General features: G+C 37.2%; 1 protein-coding gene across 1 annotated transcript in view; it reads left to right on the top strand.

Moving 5' to 3' along the window:
* The window catches only part of LOC108679736 (chromobox protein homolog 1), a 20,671-nt gene extending 1,743 nt beyond the window's left edge, over positions 1–18,928 (top strand). The window contains exons 2-5 of the mRNA XM_018168450.2: positions 13,053–13,216; positions 14,844–15,027; positions 15,655–15,752; positions 16,780–18,928. Coding sequence (XP_018023939.1) covers positions 13,077–13,216; positions 14,844–15,027; positions 15,655–15,752; positions 16,780–16,921 — 564 coding nt within the window. The 5' untranslated portion in view covers positions 13,053–13,076 and the 3' untranslated portion in view covers positions 16,922–18,928. The remainder of the gene's footprint in view (positions 1–13,052; positions 13,217–14,843; positions 15,028–15,654; positions 15,753–16,779) is intronic.
* Positions 18,929–18,998: the final 70 nt, after the last annotated feature.

Below are 18,998 nucleotides of genomic sequence, written 5' to 3' on the forward strand. Positions count from 1 at the left end.
TGATTAGTATAGAAATTCATAGTATCTCAAAATTGTTAATATATGTAGAACCGTTGAAGATTGATTGAAGCCGACGGTTTAAAATTCAAAACAAAGCGGGTGTAGGACGCCTCACGCGGGTAGCGAACGGGGCTATAAAAGGAGAGAGGTAGGAGAAGAGGCAGCTCAGTGCGAGTCGGCTAGCGTGCCGAGAGGACATCGTGTTGTGTGCGGAATTTAGATCGCCGAGTCTGTGCAGAAATCTCGTGTTGGAGTTTTTCCAGGACAACACGGAAAATAGGAGGCGTGTTTGATAGCACAAGAGAAGAATCAATCTCCCAACCAAAGAAACCTATTTCCACCGAGATAGTTTTATTTCGGAAGCCAGTATCTACAGGCTACAGCAAGAAAGAACGCATCACCCCAAATAACACGCACACCAGGGAATGCGGACTGAAGACTTCCGATTTCTAATCTTCGGTCGTTTACAACAGTCGTACGGCTCAATGGAACTGCAACGGGTCTCACGCTTTTTTTTAAACATCAATCTCCCAACCGAAGAAACCTATTTCCACCGAGATAGAGTTTTATTTCGGAAGCCAGTATCTACAGGCTACAGCAAGAAAGAACGCATCACCCCAAATAACACGCACACCAGGGAACGCGGACTGAATACTTCCAATTTCGAATCTTCGGTCGTTTACAACAGTCGTACGGCTCAACGGAACTGCAACGGGTCTCACGCTTTTTTTTTAAACATCAATCTCCCAACCGAAGAAACCTATTTCCACCGAGATAGAGTTTTATTTCGGAAGCCAGTATCTACAGGCCACAGCATGAAAGAACGCATCACCCCAAATAACACGCACACCAGGGAACGCGGACTGAAGACTTCCAATTTCTAATCTCCGCCGTCGCTTAGCCTTGGAAAACTCGCCAACAGCTGCGCAGTGGGCCTCACCATCTCCAAATTTTCGGTGATGTACTCCGGGAAACTGTTAGAAACTATCTTATTTTCCGTAGAGTCATAGAGGTGAAATAACTGGGTAGATAGGTCGGGATAGGAGATATTTTGAGCACAAATACTATGTCGGGAAATTCCCCTGTGTAACTCTGTCTGAGCTACATATTTTGGTGTGGCAGTATAGGACCATATTTCGTGTAAATTGTGCTCTGCCGACTGTCCAATTGTATTAGACTAGATTTTTCTATAATATAGTAACTATAGAATTTACCTCCATGTGTTGTCATTGTTCCTTTGCTAACTAGTTTGCTGTTCTGACTTTTAGAACCGTAAATCAATGCGCCGTTTACCGCCACTCTGGCAAAAAGTCAACCTGGCCAATTCCTAATTTATATCAGGAGATAGAAAATCGATGAGTTAACTCAATAAATTTATGATGAAAAATGGTATGTCAGATTTAAATTCGTGGCCAAGTAGAAATGATTAAAGATCTCGAAAAGAGGTAAATAATAGTGAGAATTAGGAAGTCTTCGACTTTATAACAAAATTATTCACAAACCAATTTATTCAGAGGTTACTTATTAAATTATATAGATGATTGAGACAAACAACAAGCATTTGTATAATATGAATGGCTTCAATCAATCAAGAGGATTTTTATTTTGGAAAATTTTCATATAAAGGAAAATCATATATTGTTGATGGATAATTAAATGCATATCAGATATTTTGAGTTTTTTGTTGGTTCCTTGACAAACTTTATATGCGCCAACTTCTGCTTGGGGTGTGATGGATGACCAGAATCTGCACGAACGCCTGCGCGAAGAAGAAAAAATATTTAGATGACTGTGCGCGAGCTGCGCCAACCATTCGGTTAAAAAACTTGATATGCGCAGGAAAATTCCCCGAAAACCTGCATTATCCTGATTGTGGGGCTCAGCCTGGTTAGTTGACTTAGTTCTCATGCAACCGGTGGATATGGTAACTGCAAAGCTCTGACTTCAGTTGTATACTTCTTAGGTTTTATTCATACACTTCGAGACTATTATTGAGTGAAAATTTTACATGATATATTGTGAGCCGTCTAAAGTTCTAATAATGTATAAATTACGAGGTTCACAGAATCTAAAGTTTTGAATGCTAAATTTTCCAAGTACGATACCGGTCTTCTGTCTAGTCAGTCAAGTGTGATGTGCATTCCTTCTTCTTCGATAAGTTTCTTGAACTTTTTTCGATTGTCGATGAGTTTATCCTCATTTTGAAAGCTGACGTAACGAATAGGTGCAATAAATGTTTTTTTTANATTGAATTATCCCGCCTTTTTTCTAAAATTCAATAATCTCTCTTCCAGCAAAGTTTGCGAAATTCATTAGCTGCATAAAATACTCTCTGCTGTGGTGTTCGAGTTCCGGTTGACATGAAAACTTGCGGTAAACTTGCGGTTCCAAAAATGGCGGGAAAGCTCTAATCGCGCCGCTCTGAAGGCAATTCATATAAATAATAATATAATCCACGCCTACGCTGGAGGAAGTTCAAACTTCAGAGGTGGAACTAAATGCAGTAAGTCAGAAAATACCAGAAAAATGCCAGATTTAGGCATATACCGGTATACCAGATCTAAAATATTCATACAAGACACCTTTTGAAAATACCAGATTTGTGAAATCTGGTATAGAAATATACCATCTGTCAATGCTGGTTCAGCGTTACTTGAAATCATCTACAGACGATGTTGCCATTCCATTCAGATGAAAACTGTGTCTAAATCAGAACTGGGTTGGACGGCTCCGCGGCCCGCGCCGAGTGCTGCGTGGTGCGGAATCGATGACCGTGATTTGCATGAACGCCTGCGCGAAAAAAATATAATTAGATTGATTTACGCGATAAATTTTCCCGTTTATATACATCTTCCTGAGTGTGGCTGTAAATGCAGTTTTAAGGGTGTCCCTTATTACCCCCTTTTGCGGAAATGGCCACCATTTTTTCTTGGAATGAGATATGCAAATTCTGTCAATCACGTTTTTAAGCCAACACAAGTGTGCAACTTTTATGTAAGTAAGATTTTTCAATATATGACAAATATTTTTTCTGCTACAGACCTTAGCAGAGGTACTTTTCCAAAATCTCACTTTTCACACTTTTTTCAGGGATTTTTTAGAGTTAATAAATGTATGATTTCTCAACTTGCTTTATGCTGCATTGATAGTAAAAATGTTGAACTTTATACTACTATTTTTAATATTGCAATATTCTGATAAGTGTAGCTGCTACAACATTTCTACAAAATGTTGGAGGACTGTCTCTTTTTACCCCACCCATTCCTTTTTACCCCGTTTGACTATATATGTTAATCATAAAAATTTTATAAGCATGACTTAAGAGTCCCACTGTCTCGGACATGGTAGTGATTGCCTACCTTAGGCTACCTACTCTATGGTTGCAACTGAACTTACTGAAGCCTGAAGTGACAGATTTTGCGACAAATGCAGCGATATTAGGCTGCACTTCTGTTGCTGTTATTATTTTTAAATGTATCTTATACATTCAATGCTTGGCCCTATGGGCTACAGGCAAATTGGGAATTTGGATTTTGGGATCCTAGAAATACGTGATTATTACAAATATATATATATTGTGAAAAATACTAATTTTGAAAAAAATATATTAACCTACTACAAGGTCCGGCAATAAAACCTCCCCTGGCATAGCGACAAACCAAAGATGATTTACTCAAGATTTAAACAAATTTCTTACGTATGATCACGCTGGTATCCATGATAGGGTAAACACACCATATTCCGAGATCTGACACATTAAGGATATGCCAAGAAATGAATGGATATAAAAAGATCACTGTGTGCGCAACTCGAATCCTGATTGCTTTATGTCATTCTCAAAATACTACACTACAGCCTATGTGCCTGCAATGATGAAACGTTACAAACTGTTGCCGTATTTATTTAAAAGCCTTTAGAATTCAAATCTACAAAATCCCAGAATTCCGAGGCTGTGTGTGAGTGTGACTAAATTTGGCATATTGTGAGACTAATTCAGACAGCGCTTCATCAAACTCTTACTAATTCTTAATTCCGACGCCCTGTGTTGCAAGTCCGATGCCCTGTGTGAGCTGTATCGGAATTTGACACAGCTCAGAACGAGCTTAATTAAAAAATTTAAATTTTTTAATTAAGCTTTTAATTAAGAGCTATTAATCTTTTAATTAGGAAAATTTAAATTTTTCAACACCGCTCAGAACAAGCTGTGTGTCTAATTCCAAGCTGTGTCGGAATTAATTTTTATGTGTCTAAAACCGTCTCTTAACTTGATCATCCAGCCTATTAATTAATTTACCACTTGAATCAGCAAATAAAGTACACAAGTTCAGTGCGTGCCATGGCTTGGCAGTCACTGCCAAGCCATGGCACAAACGCAGCAACGGCTATATACCCCCTCCTCATCTCTACCCCACTACAACTCGCACAGTGGCTTTCTCAAACTGAGGAGAGCATAGTGGCAAAGCAGAGAGTTTTTTTAAACTCTCCCTCAAGTTAATTCCTGAGTCCTATAAGTAGACAAGCAAAGTAGGGTAAACGCACTATATTCCGACATCGTGGGTAATTCCGACACTTCTCAACTTATTCCTTTATATTAAGCTTTGTCTTACTTTCACTCATGCATAGATGGTTGAGTTAGTGATGCCATACTATTGCGTGCCACATTCCCGCAAAACACTAGGACTGGCAGGAAAATGTTAAGATCCTCAGAGCGAAAGTCCCAGTTAACTAGTGAGAACATCGAAACACGTGTCAAGGTTGATAGTTGACCTTGCTCTACCAAATAGTGATAAACTGTGTAGAAAGAATATTAGGGTTTGTGTCTTTTAAATAAGTCTGTGAATATATTAGGAATCCATTAAGTATACTTGTATTTGCTGATTTTAAGTGGTAAATAAATTAATAGGCTATATGATTAAGTTAAGGGGACCGACCTGCCCCCGGAGAAACTTCTACAGTTATTATCTGATCATCATGAAACTTCACATACATACTTAAAATGTAAAAAGAAAAACATTTTGCTCGTATGAATTTTTCGAAAAAATTGATAGAAAACGTGAAATTCATAGAAAACGGCTAAAAAGGGGTACTTTAGAAAATCTATCTCCTCCCACAAATATCCTACAACATCGAGACACGTATCATTCGATTCGTAAAGACCATATCTATCGACTCTAACATCACTTTTTTCATTTTCCACCTAGTTTTTTTATGACGTTTTTTCCCATTTTTTACATTTTTCACCCCTCCCCCCCCTTCTTCCCCATATAAAAAACGAACCAGACCGAAATTCAAAAAAGGGATGTTAGAGTCGATAGGCCTGGTCTTTACGAATCGAATGGTATATGTCTCATTGCTGTAGCTTGAAAACTGTAGGAGGAGATAGATTTGCCGTGAGAGCAGTATGAGGTTTTCAGTACGGCCAAAAGACTGCCGGGCGGCACGTAAAATGACGTAAAAGAGTCGTAACGTAGCCAACATACCGAAACTAAGCCTTACAAGTAAGAAAGGAAGGTGTAGAGCGAGTGGCTGCCACCTTCCACCTTGCTGTCATGATAGGCACTGAAAGATTGCGTTGCATCCCACAGTATATGTAGTCACGCCTCCTATTTATTGCCTTAGCAGATAGTGAAGGCCCCCCCCCACCACCCCCCATTCCATGGGGCGTGGTGAACGTAAAAATGGAGGTAGAGAGATGATTCTGCCACCAATGGAATCGTCAGAAAGTAAGCTTTAAGATGAGTATGATCACCGGATAATGCCATGATTGGCCGCTTTACGTCAGGCGTTTCTTTTAGTTTGTCCAGCCCTGTAATTAAATCCCATAGACATTTTTTAAAGGGCCTAAAAACTGCCCTTCTTTGGGAAGCTGTCACGAAATCATTTTTCGACGTAGAGGGATGATTCTGGCACCGTTGGATGCGTCAAAAAGTAAGCTTTAGGATGAGCCCAAAAAGTGGAAAATGCCAGAATTGAAAATTTTAGCCAGGTCGGTCCCCTTAAGAGATGGTTTTAGACACATAATAACTAATTCTGACACAGCTTGGAATGGGACACACAGCTTGTTCTGAGCTGTGTTCAAAAATTAAAATTTTCTTAATTTAAAGATTAATAGCTCTTAATTAAAAGCTTAATTAAAAAATTGAAATTTTATAATTAAGCTCATTCTGAGCTGTGTCGAATTCTGATACAGCTCACACGGGGCGTTGGAATTAAGAATTAGTAAGAGTTTGAAGCACTGTCTGAATTAGTCTCACAATATGCCAAATTTAGTCACACATAGTGGCAGAGCAGAGTTTTTTAGACGCTCTTTAGTTCATTTTTGAGTCCTATTAGAAGACCAGTAAAGTAGGTATCCTACATATCAGCATCATCATCCATAAGAAATTGGTTTAAATCTTAGGAAAATGAGGAAAATAAAAATGAACTGATTTTAAAACTCTCTGATTTGTCACTATGATCACACACAGCATCAGAATCATGGTGCAATTCTATATGTTATTTAAAAGAACCTTGTCTTATGACATTTTGAACCAATCACTGCTTCTTTACGGCCCAACTGACCGAGCACTGCACCACACAGCATACCTTGCCTGGCAAAAGCTTGTTTACTAGGTACTGAAGAAAAGGTGGTTTCACTGTCAGCTGATAGCTGCACTGGGCAAGCCTTTTTTGAATTTGAATGCATGCATTGATTTGAAATCCTATCCCATAGTATACAAGTCCTAAAGAGCCTAAATTTTTAATATGTATATACAAAATTTATGTTTCTGCATGGATTTTAATGCTGTTAACATTATATAACTTTGAATTATCTCTGATGCAAGAAATAGGTACTTGGTTAAAACATTTTATCTTCGATAAAACCAACTGGATCCAAACCTAGGTTCCCAAAACCAAGATGGCTCGCAACAACAGTAATTTCAATTGACATTTAATTTCTAAATTAAAATTTATTCAGCCAGTATTTCTTGCATCAGAGATACTTTGGAGTTTTTCAATGTTAACAGCATTAAAATCCACGCAGAAGCATAAACTTTTAATAGGTTTTAGGCTCAAATTTACGCTCCTAGTCCAAAGGACTTGAAACTGAGCTTTCAATTTCATATATAAATAACCAACAAATTGCACTTCTGGCAGCTTCTGTCACAGCTGATTGTAGCGTATTTTTACTAAGGGATAGCCCAAGTTGCCAATATGTAGCAGCGAATTTTTCGAGATAGTAAATGTTTGATTTCTTGACTAGCTTTATACATAATAGATAGTAAAAATGTTGAAGTTTACACCACTATTTTTAGTTTTGCAATATTTTGATTAGTTTAGCTGCTACAACATTTCTACGAAATCTGGGATGCGCTGTTGCCGGGTAGATGTCTGATCATGTCTCACGTTGCAGGTGAGGTAACCGTGTTACCTACTTTGTATTTGGTTTGGCAACAACCCTTCTATCAAGTAAGTCAAAAGGCAAATGAAAGACTGGTGTCTTATATTATAACTTGAAATAAAAATGCCGTGACAATGCTTAACAAGAGAATAGCTGATTATTGATTGGTTGCGGTACAGTGTAATGAGTAGATGAGTTTAACTGCGTTCCGGAGTTATGAATTATGACTAGGGATAGGGAGCATGGACAGAGTTACATGTATTCTATCATTGATGAACTGAAAAAAATAAAGAATACAAAAATCAATAACCTGTCTAACTAGATAATAATACTAAGCCTGAAGGGAAATTGAATGTTGAAACTAATAGATTCTTATTTGACGGAAAGCTGGTTGCGTGCAGCAAGCAACAAAAAATGTGAAAAACAAAACAGACAAACATTATATTATTTGGAGTGAAATCAGTAAAACATTTGCAAATATAAGCTAAAATCAGAACCAGGATAGACCGCTCAAGTAATTTGTAAAAGTTGTGAATTTTTTAAGATAAATACATGAAATCAAAGCATTCAAGAATAAATTGCAAGCAAATGACAGTTTAAATAAGAATTGCAATAAACATTGGATAATAAGAAAAGGACTAAAAAGTTAATTAATCAGATTAGCAGGTAGCAAAATTATTGGACACTTACAAAACATCTTTGCAACTAAACTCACTCACTAAACTCACTCACTGACAACTTGTGGCAGTTCCACTTGGACTTGTCAATCTAGGGATCAGCAATTGCACTTACATGGTTCTCCAATCACTATCAATAATTGACCAAGTTGCCATGAATAGAATTAGTTGTACAGGCTGAAAAGAACTGAAAGAAAACATACATTCAACAATAATTAATAAGTAAACATTAATTCAACAATAATTCATATATAGAGAGCAGATAGTTGGGTGAAAAATATGGGTAGATGCCTCCTGGCTACAGTGCGTCCCTATTTACCCCGCCCGTCCCTTTTTACCCTATTTGACGGTATTGTTATTTATGGTTTAGTATAAATGTACTAGGACAAATTGGAATGTAAACTTGTTGCCTTTAATGTGTATTAGGTTCCAATGAATTGTAGGTTTTTGGTACAGAGGCATCAAGTGGTGCAATACATTGTACATAGCTAGCTGCTTAGCTAATTCTTATAATTCTATAAGTAGTCTTTAACTAACTATATGACTATTTGTTATATATTGATTACAATATACAATTTAAATGTGTTAGCTAGCTTATACATGGTGAGGCAGAACTGATTGAGCAGTTTTGAGACAAAATAAAGAGTAATGGCCATGGTCAGGAAGATGTGCCAGGTGCGCGGGAATTTATATTGTCATTTTAACGACCTGCGCGGTGCGCCGTACTATGCCGGTAAAAAAATGCGCCGTGCGCCGACAGCGCCGTACTTTTAGAAAGCTAAAATCGTTTAAATATGGACGCGCGGCAATGCAAATTACGTAATCACACTGACCGTACACACAAACGTGTATCCGCATTGTGTTGTGGTTGGATACGAGTTAACTAGATTGCTAACGCGTCAACTCAGGACTCGGGTTCTAAGAGTCAGCACAGTAATGAATATTCATTCATAGATCACAATTCAATCGGACATGAATTACAGAACTAAAGAAGGCAACATGGCTTTAGATGTGCCATCGGTGCCTTCTAATGAATGACTGGACTGGTTGCGGCCAGGGCTCCCAGCCAATAATTTGAGAAAAACTTAGATGGTTGCTGAAAAACACCCAGATTCTGAAGATTTTGTGGGAAAAAAACCCAGACAACAAATTTCATCAAAAACATTGTAATTTTACTTACTTCTGATGGAATTATAAATCTTCGGCTGCTGCTAAATTTGGTATTTTGTGAGTCTCTGTCTTGGTTAGCTCTTGGATGAGCGTAAAATCCATATTTCTCTTACTACTCCGGGAAAAATAGAAGGTAATATTCTTTAAAAATTATTCGAGATATTATGGCAACATTTTCACAGCGTGACTTGTGCAAAGAGCAAAAGCTGTCTCTTATACACATCTAGATGTGTATAAGAGACAGATATATACCAGATCTAAAATATTCATACCAGACACCTTTTGAAAATACCAGATTTGTGAAATCTGGTATAGAAATATACCATCTGGCAATGCTGGTTCAGCGTTACTTGAAATCATCTACAGACGATGTTGCCATTCCATTCGGATGAAAACTGTGTCTAAATCAGAACTGTGTCGGATGGCTCCGCGGCCCGCGCCGAGTGCTGCGCGGCGCGGAATCAATGACCGTGATTTGCACAAACGCCTGCGCGAAAAAAATATAATTAGAGGGATTTACGCGAGAAATTTCCCTGTTTATATACATCTTCCTGAGTGTGGAGTAATGGAAGTACATAAAGAAGAAAGTTTATTTTCATCAAGGTTAGCATAACATACCATTTAAAATACCTATGTTTTGAAAACAATATCAGGAAGATGGTGTCCATTAGTTGCATTTTACTGTTGGATTTGTTCTTGGAAGTTTCCTACAGCATGTTCCAGGGTTGGCAATGATTAAATCAAAATGATTAAATCATGTGATTAAATCACTTGATTTTTTTATAAAAAAATCATGATTTTTTTTATTTTTTTGATTTTTTTGATTTTTTCATATATTTAAATATATTGAGTGGCAGTCTTTAATTTATATTGAGGTATTGTTATTCATGGTTTAGTATAAATGTACTATAAATGACAAATTGGTATATANTGTGCTATCAGCTACAGTCACTACTAGTCGGTGTGTATAGAGGGTAGAGTCTGGTAGATTTTTAGGACATAAAACTAGTAGATCTATTGATAGTGCTGTGCACTGTGCTATCAGCTACAGTCACTACTAGTCAGTGTGTATAGAGGGTAGAGTCTGGTAGATTTTTAGGACATAAAACTAGTAGATCTATTGATAGTGCTGTGCACTGTGCTATCAGCTACCTATCTGTTAAGTGACTCTTCAATGTTTAGAAGATCTGCATTCCTGAAATGTTTTTGTATATTGAAGCCAGTTAAATGGTCAATATTTAGCTTATTACCTTGCTCCATACAAACTTTACAAAGCCAATGAATAGACTTGCCAATAATTGTTTACCCAAAAATCCCTAAGTGGTAAGCACAACCTTGGCCTGTTGGCCATTATTGAAGGCAATAAGTGCCCTTTTTAGCCATCCATTATGATCAATATACTGTTATTGTTAGTAGGCTAATTGCAACATTAAAAATAACACATCAAAAAGAAAAAAAAGTTGAAAAAATCAAAAAAATCAAATAAATCAAAAAAATCATGAAAAAATAAAAAAAATCATTGATTTTTGATTTTTTTGATTTTTTTAAAAAAATCAAAAAAATCGCCAACCCTGGCATGTTCACACATATGGCAAGTTATGGCCACAACCTCTGCTGCAATAATCCATTCCCTTAGCTGTGGTAGAGTGTGAGAGTGACTTTGTAATGGGTTGTCTTTATTGGTTAAGTGAGGGAAGGTATTCAAGGTTCTTTAAAAATCTAAAGAGTTGAATAAAAGATGGCCTCCCAACTCCCCTTATAGCCATCCCTGTCCACCAGGTGTTTTTCTCTTTTGTTCAACTTTATTTTATCCTGATACAAAACTTCATTATAAAGGGACTTAAGATTTAAACCTAAGAGAGAGCTCTAAATCAAAAAACCTAGCCAAATATCTGGATGACTGTATACCCATTAACTGGGGAACTGGGTGGAACCCAACTAGCAGGTATCACCTTAACTACAAGCTGGATAACTGGGCAACCAGAACCGTATACCCAAATAACAGTATAACTGCTACACTGGACAACTAGGCAAACGGTACAACCGGACAAACGGGGCATGGGTTGCTCATGAAAGTACTTGAAGATGCTTCTGTAAAATATTTACATTATCAATACCTAACACAACTATTATTGAACACAACATCAGCACAAACTTCAAACATATGTACACAATAAACTATCAAGCAGGAGAACATATAAATATATTTCTCAACTATAACAGTATTACGGTATCGAAACACGACATTAAAATCTTTATCAATGAGTATATGAGCACTGATTTAAAAAGGTATATTTTGGCAGGCACCTACTACTCACCATCCACAGGCAGTACTGGTAGTGTGAATATGATATACTGGCAGATAGGAGATTTGGAATTTGAATCACCACTGACATATGAAATAATGGTCAGCAAAAAGGGCAAAGAGAATGAGATGGAGAGCACTAATAACACAAATATTGAAGTTTACCATGAATTTCAAGATCCAAAAAAATAACTCCACATTAACTCAGAACTGGGGGAGCATTACTTCCCCAAGTGGGATCAAGGTAACCACCACTCTCCAGCAGTAAAAGTGACAGCCCATAACAACTTCTGAACACCCTCTCTTTTAGATGTCCCCCTAAGAAAGAAATTGCAAATGCTCAAATCAGGTGACCATGCAGGCCACTGTAAATCGCCTCTCAGAGACAACAGATATCTGGGAAACATGCGTTTCAAAACATTGAGTGACATTCAGGCAGTGTGAACTGTAGCCCTATCCTGCTGGAACCATACGTCTCCCAATGCTTCATTTCCAACATTCCCGATTTACCCCGCCTGTCCCTTTTCACCTCGTTTGACAGCAAGTATTCTAAATGGTATGTTATGTTTACCTCAAGGAAAATAAACTTTCTTCTTTATGTACCTCCATTACTCTTTTATTTCACCTCAAAACTGCTCAATCAGTTCTGCCCCACCCTGAATATTGAGAGGTTGAGATTAGATTGACCTTCTAGGCAATTTGAAAGATTTTCCACCCTAATATGAGTATTGTAATTAAAATATTTAGTTTAAATTTTTAAATATGTCAATTTAAGCTAGAAAAAAAAACAATTACAATTATAAAAGTAGAAAATGCAGTGAATGGCAGTAAAATATTTGAATTGTGCTTATGTTTATTTCAAACAGTGTTAGCTTTTCTCATAACATTAGTCGCGTTTCAAGTCGTTTGAGGTTTGTTTGGTTATCATTCAGTTTGTTTAGTATTCGTTTATTGGTCTGAATCAAATGGGAACAGTGCAGTCAGTCACTCAGTCACTACTAGTTGGTGTGTTTAGAAGGTAGAGTCTTGTAGATTTATAGGACATAAAACTAGTAGATCTATTGATAGTGTTGTGCACTGTGCTATCAGCTACCTATCTGTTACTGTTGTGCAACTCTTCGATGTTTAGAAGATCCGCATTCCTGAAGTGTTTTTGTATATTGAAGCCAATTAAATGGTCAATATTTAGCTTCTTACCTTGCTCCATACATACTTTAGAAAGCTAATAAATAGACTTATCAATAATTGTTTACCCAAAAGTCCCAAAGTGGTAAACACCGACTTGGCCATTCTTGAAGGCAATAAGTGCCCTTTTTAGCCATCCATTTTGATCCATATACTGTTATGGACTTATGGTTAGTAAGCTAATTGCAACATAAAAAATATTTCAAAAAGACAAAAAAGCTGAAAAAAAATCACCAACCCTGTCTAGATGACATTTGTTCATTACACAAATCCTGATCAGGGAAATCCTGAACTAGGAAGCTAGACTCAAATTATTCTTACTCATTCCTTTCAGATCAACATTAGTAGTGTAGTTGAAATGACTGAGGAAGCTGTGGATGATCCTGCTGCTGTGGAAGATGGTGAGGAGGAAGAAGAATACTCAGTGGAGAAAATTCTGGACCGAAGAATAAAAGGAGGACGGGTTGAGTATTTCTTGAAATGGAAAGGTTATGGAGAGTGAGTATCTCAAGCTCTCATTCTCAATCAAACAATTTAGTATGAATTTCAATAAATCTAGAGCATTGCATCAATTATTGATAGTTTCTCTCTAAATTTGAGTCACAAGCTCAAGATGTTCCATTAATTAACAATTCCATGTTGTGTTTTGCACAAAATTGAAGATTTTACAAAGATGCCTGTTTTGCATAAAAATTTATTACACAATTTGAGACATAATGCCAGATGACCATTGCATTATTGACATTTCTAGAATGCCCAGGTAGTCTATCCATTTTAATTCTGGTTATAGTCACTTTCTCCCACTTAATTATTCATTGCCATTTCTAACTATTGTTACCGTAGCTTAAGGGGAGCGTCTGGGGTCAAATTTATCTTGGTCATTTACAGATGGATCGATTCAAAATTTGGTACACATATGTAAAACGGAATTCTGAGACTTTTTTATTCATGTGAATTTTTCTAAAAAATGAAAGAAAATGTTAAATTCATAGAAAACGGCCAAAAAAGGAGTATTTTAGAAAACCTATCTCCTAGGATTTTCAAGCTACAACATCGAAACACATATAATTTGATGCATAAAGACCATATCTAAAAAAGTGTGTATGCGTTTTTTTGAAATCCTCATTGTTGTGGGTGTGGGAGCATTTTTTTGTAAAGTTTTCAGAATTTTTTTTATTTTACCCCCCGCCCCTCCCCTTTTTGCAAAAGAAGAAATCTAAACTATAACGAAATTAGAAAAATGCATGCACACTTTTGTATATCTTTTTTTCCAAGTTGAACGGTGTTTGTCTCATTGATGTAGCTTCAAAACTCTAGGAGGAGATAGGTTTGGCGTGAGAGAGGTTTTCATGTTTTCAAACTGTTCAGTAGAGGCGGAAAACCGTGGTGCGCTATGTAAAGGCATGTTACATAGCTTAGATACCGAAAGTAAGCGTTAGCTCACTTCAAAGTCAGTCAGCAGTGCAGAGGACAACTTTATCGACACCTCTCCACATGATATCTGTAGGTCCAGCGACAGCATATTTATAGAGCTTAGCCATAATTATCTCCATAAGATTTTGTGAAGGGACCCCACCACCCTCTTCCTTTCGGGATCTGTCGTGAACACATATATCAACGTACAGAGATGGTTCTAGTACCGTTCAATGCGGCAGAAAGTTTAAGATGAGCATAAAAACCGGAAAAGCCAAAAAAATTTCTACTTTTATCCCAGACGCTCCCCTTAACTTGCTATAATGGTGCATTCTATACTGCTGAGATTGTTTTACTTGTTCATTCAGTAACAAGATATTTTTAAAAGATTGATTTTCCACTGTATTGGCTTTAGATTGAAGTTTCATATTGCTAGCTAGTGTTTTTGTGTTAGATCAACTTTATATTTGTTGAAGCATTTTTATTTGATGATGGTATTTCATTAAATCTTTGCTGAAAGCAGCTGACAGGCTCACTAAATTTAATTTAATATGTTTTTTTCCTGTTAATCATTTCCTTTATTGTCATTCAACCTTGTTTATTTTTGAACAAATAACAAATGCTGGTAACTGATGTACTATAATCTGCATGATGTACTACAATGTTGTGCTTTTAACTTGCTCAAGTTAACTGATATTCTTGGTGTGTGCAGTGAGGACAACACCTGGGAGCCTGAAGCCAACCTTGACTGCCCTGAGCTCATTGCAGAATTTGAAAATGCACGCAAGAAAGATGAGGCCAAAAAGAAAGAGGAAGGCAAGAAAAAGACAGATTCTAAGAAGAGATCAGCTGCTGATGAAGGATCTGCTAAGAAAAAACCTAAGAAGGGTGTTGAGGTGTGAAATTTGGGGAAACTGTTCCTTACTATTGCTATCGCCTGTCAGTTGCATTTCACCTGTCGGTTGCTTTTCACCAGTCAATGACTTAGCCACTTAAGAACGTCCTGTGCCATGGGCCATGTGTGTGATGAAGATGAGAGAAATTTCCTAGAATGTATAACTTTCGCTTTACTGGTGATGTTTATTTTCGGCTCCCTGTACAAATTAGCTCAATAGACAAAGCACTAGTAAACCATTCAACTACTAATTAATTTCCTCTTTAATTCCTGTTATGTTGTGATCTCATTGTACGAAGTCTTATAATGAGGGAAAGGCACATAAAGCATCACCACGCATTCACTCATTAATCAAGAATATCTGAAGTTTAATAGATGTATTCGTATTGGATGTCATATCGGTTGGGTGCAAATTAAAAAAGAAACAAATTATGCTTACATGATGAAGTTTTTCACAGGCTAAGTTAAGAAGACTAAATGCTCGAAATATTGGGTATAAGGAAGTGAGAATAATTTTAGTTCATCTTGTATATATAAGTAAATGTCATCCCTAAACACACTTCTAAATCTCTTGCAAAAATTCTGGTCCCCAATGTTGCCTTGTCATTGTTCATTGTGCGTCTTGCAGGATGACAATAGACCTCGAGGCTTCGACCGTGGGCTGGAGGCAGAGAGAATCATAGGCGCCACCGACTCGAGTGGGGAGCTCATGTTCCTGATGAAGTGGTGAGGGGTAGCAGTCAATACTGGTTCCCCTGGAAATAACTGTTTTTGAAATAAGGTTCCCCTTAGAATATTTTCACTGGGAACCTTATTTCTAACAGTTATTTCCAGGCGAACCATATTTTATTGAGAATTAGTTGCTAAAAAAAGGCTCCCAGTATAAATACGTGCAATAAAATATGGTTCCCCTGGAAATAACTGTTAGAAATAAGGTTCCCAGTGAAAATATTCTAAGGGGAACCTTAGGTATAATACAGCGATGTCAGCTCCGATTAGGACATGTTAGCCTGTAGGCTGTAGCTCATACTTAACAAGAATTTTCACAAATTCTTGCGGGATTATGAAATTCAGTTATCTGCTCCGATCCTGGTGATCTTAATCACTCAACTATCCCGAGATAAGTGATCATTGGATGGATCATTGAAATGCTCGTCATATTTTTTAATGAAAGAACAGTTTAGTTTCCTTGGTGATGAATGGCTGTCTTCAAAACGGTAGATTGCATTAATGTGAGAGTTATGGAATTTAAACTGCCTTGTCCTTGTTCCTAATCGTTTGCTCACAATTGATAAGACATTTTTCGCGTGAAATTCGCTTCTATATTTAAGGTTGAATTGACTACTGTGAATAAATATTTTACTGTGGTTGCACTCGATGCACTCCCTGTTAACGGAACGTATCTTCGTGACGTTATAGCGCTTCATTTTAATAAGTTAGTTGAGCTTACTTGGGGCGAAAGAAAATGTTTAATGCTGCTGATGAATTATAGTGTAATAATCAAATATCCTAAAAATCTAATCATGAAAAAAAAAACTTGCAAAATACGAGCGTGAAAAATGGTCGATGCTGTAAACCTTTGAAGATTCTCCCACCTCGCGGCTTATCAGCCTGGGGAGTGCTCTGCGGAGACTATCCGAATAATTAATGCTAAGATATGTATGTAAATTATTCCCTTTTAATTTTTACATTTACGCGAGCCTTCGATTTTCCAAATTTGAATTTCTTCTTAAAAGTGATTTTATTAATGCAGGCGCGGCACGGACGAGGCCGATCTGGTGCCGGCCCGCCAAGCCAACACCCGCTGCCCGCAGGTCGTCATCAAATTCTACGAGGAGAGACTCACGTGGCACTCGTCCAATGCAGACGAGGAAGAAGGAGCCGGTCAGCCGTAGTCCGTCATTTTTTCATCATGTCGCAAACTTTTTATGAGAGGACGAACCTCGACGAGATGACACTTTTCCCTCACGCAGTAGCTGCTGTTCTCTGTCTTTACGACGATCAACAGCCGCTTATTCGGTTTTGTATTATTCTTGTAACTCGAGTTGTGAAGATGACGAGCGATAACAGCTAATTTTATTATGGTAAAAATTTTCCCCTCTTATTTACCGTCATTCTAATTCGCACCGTTTCAGTGCGTACTCGAGATACTGATACATGCAACCGTTATTTCAATAAATACATCTATGATTGAATGGATTCCCATCTCCGTATAAAGTGATGTTTATTGTTTATGTTGAATTACGATTGTTCTAATGGAAAAATTTTGTTCAGTGATGAATTTATTCGGTGACCATGTCATTTGTTCAGAACAATGAGCACAACTGGCAAACGCTGTTTTTCCTAAGTGTGTTTTGTGGTGTTGGCTGCAGAAAGCAGATCATGTTCACACTTGAAATTAATGGAATTTTTGTTTTTGCATTGAGGTAGTTTAACTTACAATTAACATTTAAGGTTGTGCTAATGATGCTTCATCGAAACTATTTCCAGGAGAATGATTTCATGCCGCACTAACATTCATATTTAGGCGAAATGAATTCTTCAGCCCTTACTTAAACTTAATTTCGAGATTTTAATCATAATCCAGTGCTTCCTCTAGTGATTTTTGAGTAATGAAAATGAACGATAAATGGAACAAAAAGAAAATTGAAAAAAGAGCTGAATTTTTTTTTCTCACGTAGCCAACTAAAATTGAATTTCCTCTTTATTGCCATAAAGGTATTTTGTTTTGGTGTGATGAATGAAGAAAAAAAAATTTCCTTAACAGATTAATTCTAATTCGTGGGATAATTCTGATCCATTTACTCATCATACCTTGTCTTATTCTGGATGAGTCTTCATGGAGCATATAAATGAGCACTAACTAAGGTCTTGTCAGAGAGCCCGTGATCAGTTTTGTGCATTATCTGTTCAGGCGCATCATGACGCGACTTGATGGTGAGAGAAAAAAATCATTTTTCCTCTTTTCATAAACGAGACGAGCTACAGGCTCTATAGGTTGTATTTGTTAACAACCGCTTGGGTGGCGGAAGTGTGAGAAGCATCTGATATGGGAACTGTTCTCTATATGTGTAGGTTTTGTGACCAGACTTACTATTACCGATTCTATATTGTTACGAATGGCTATCGATTCTTATATATGATAATACTGCTATATTCCATGTCTATATCATTTGATGCTGCTGCATGTAATTGTACGAGAATCTTCGGGCCGTGAAATCAGTCGCAGGCTTGCATCAGTTGGAACGAAATTGCCAAATTGGTTCTCTCTAAACACAAGGATTGGCACTAAACGAAAGCAAAGTTAGATTATTGACAGTATTTCGGCCACCTGGATTCTTGGTGCAATTACTTGATAATTCTGATATGAAGTGTATGTGTAGTTTAATCAGACGGTGGCGGAGAATGAAAACAAAGTGGGATCTAGATAACGCATTTCCAACATTCATATTTTCTTTAAATTGCAACTATGTTTCGTTGCAATCGCGATTAATTCCTTGCAATTTAATATCCAAAAACTCGGCATCCCGTGCTCAACTCTGGCGCCGGGACGGCCATGCTATATTTTGTATTTTTTTTACGGTGATAGGACTTCATTTTAACTCAATTACCTACCTAATACTCTAGATTATATCTCGTAGTCGGATTCGTAATAGTGATGCGGCATCAAGTTAAGTTTTATTTTTTGCTAGTGCCTTCTTTCCCGCCATCTAAACCAGCGTCAATAAATTGACGTCAATCTACTTACTTCCTGTACTCATTTGAAGTTAAATTCCGGTCTTCACGACCAATGTTTTCTAATTTCCTTCAATGTATACTTGATCACTTGTTAAAGCTAACCTGATCTTGACTCAAGAAAATGGATCCAATTTTTAAGACTGTAATAGAAGGACACATTTCGAGTTTTCTTTTCTGTATCCTAATTGTAGGTGCGAATATTTTTTACGTGGCCACGTCTATTTAAAATCAGCC

This window comes from Hyalella azteca, unplaced genomic scaffold (assembly GCF_000764305.2).
Source record: "Hyalella azteca isolate HAZT.00-mixed unplaced genomic scaffold, Hazt_2.0.2 contig5577, whole genome shotgun sequence".
In the NCBI taxonomy this organism is placed as follows: domain Eukaryota; kingdom Metazoa; phylum Arthropoda; class Malacostraca; order Amphipoda; family Hyalellidae; genus Hyalella; species Hyalella azteca.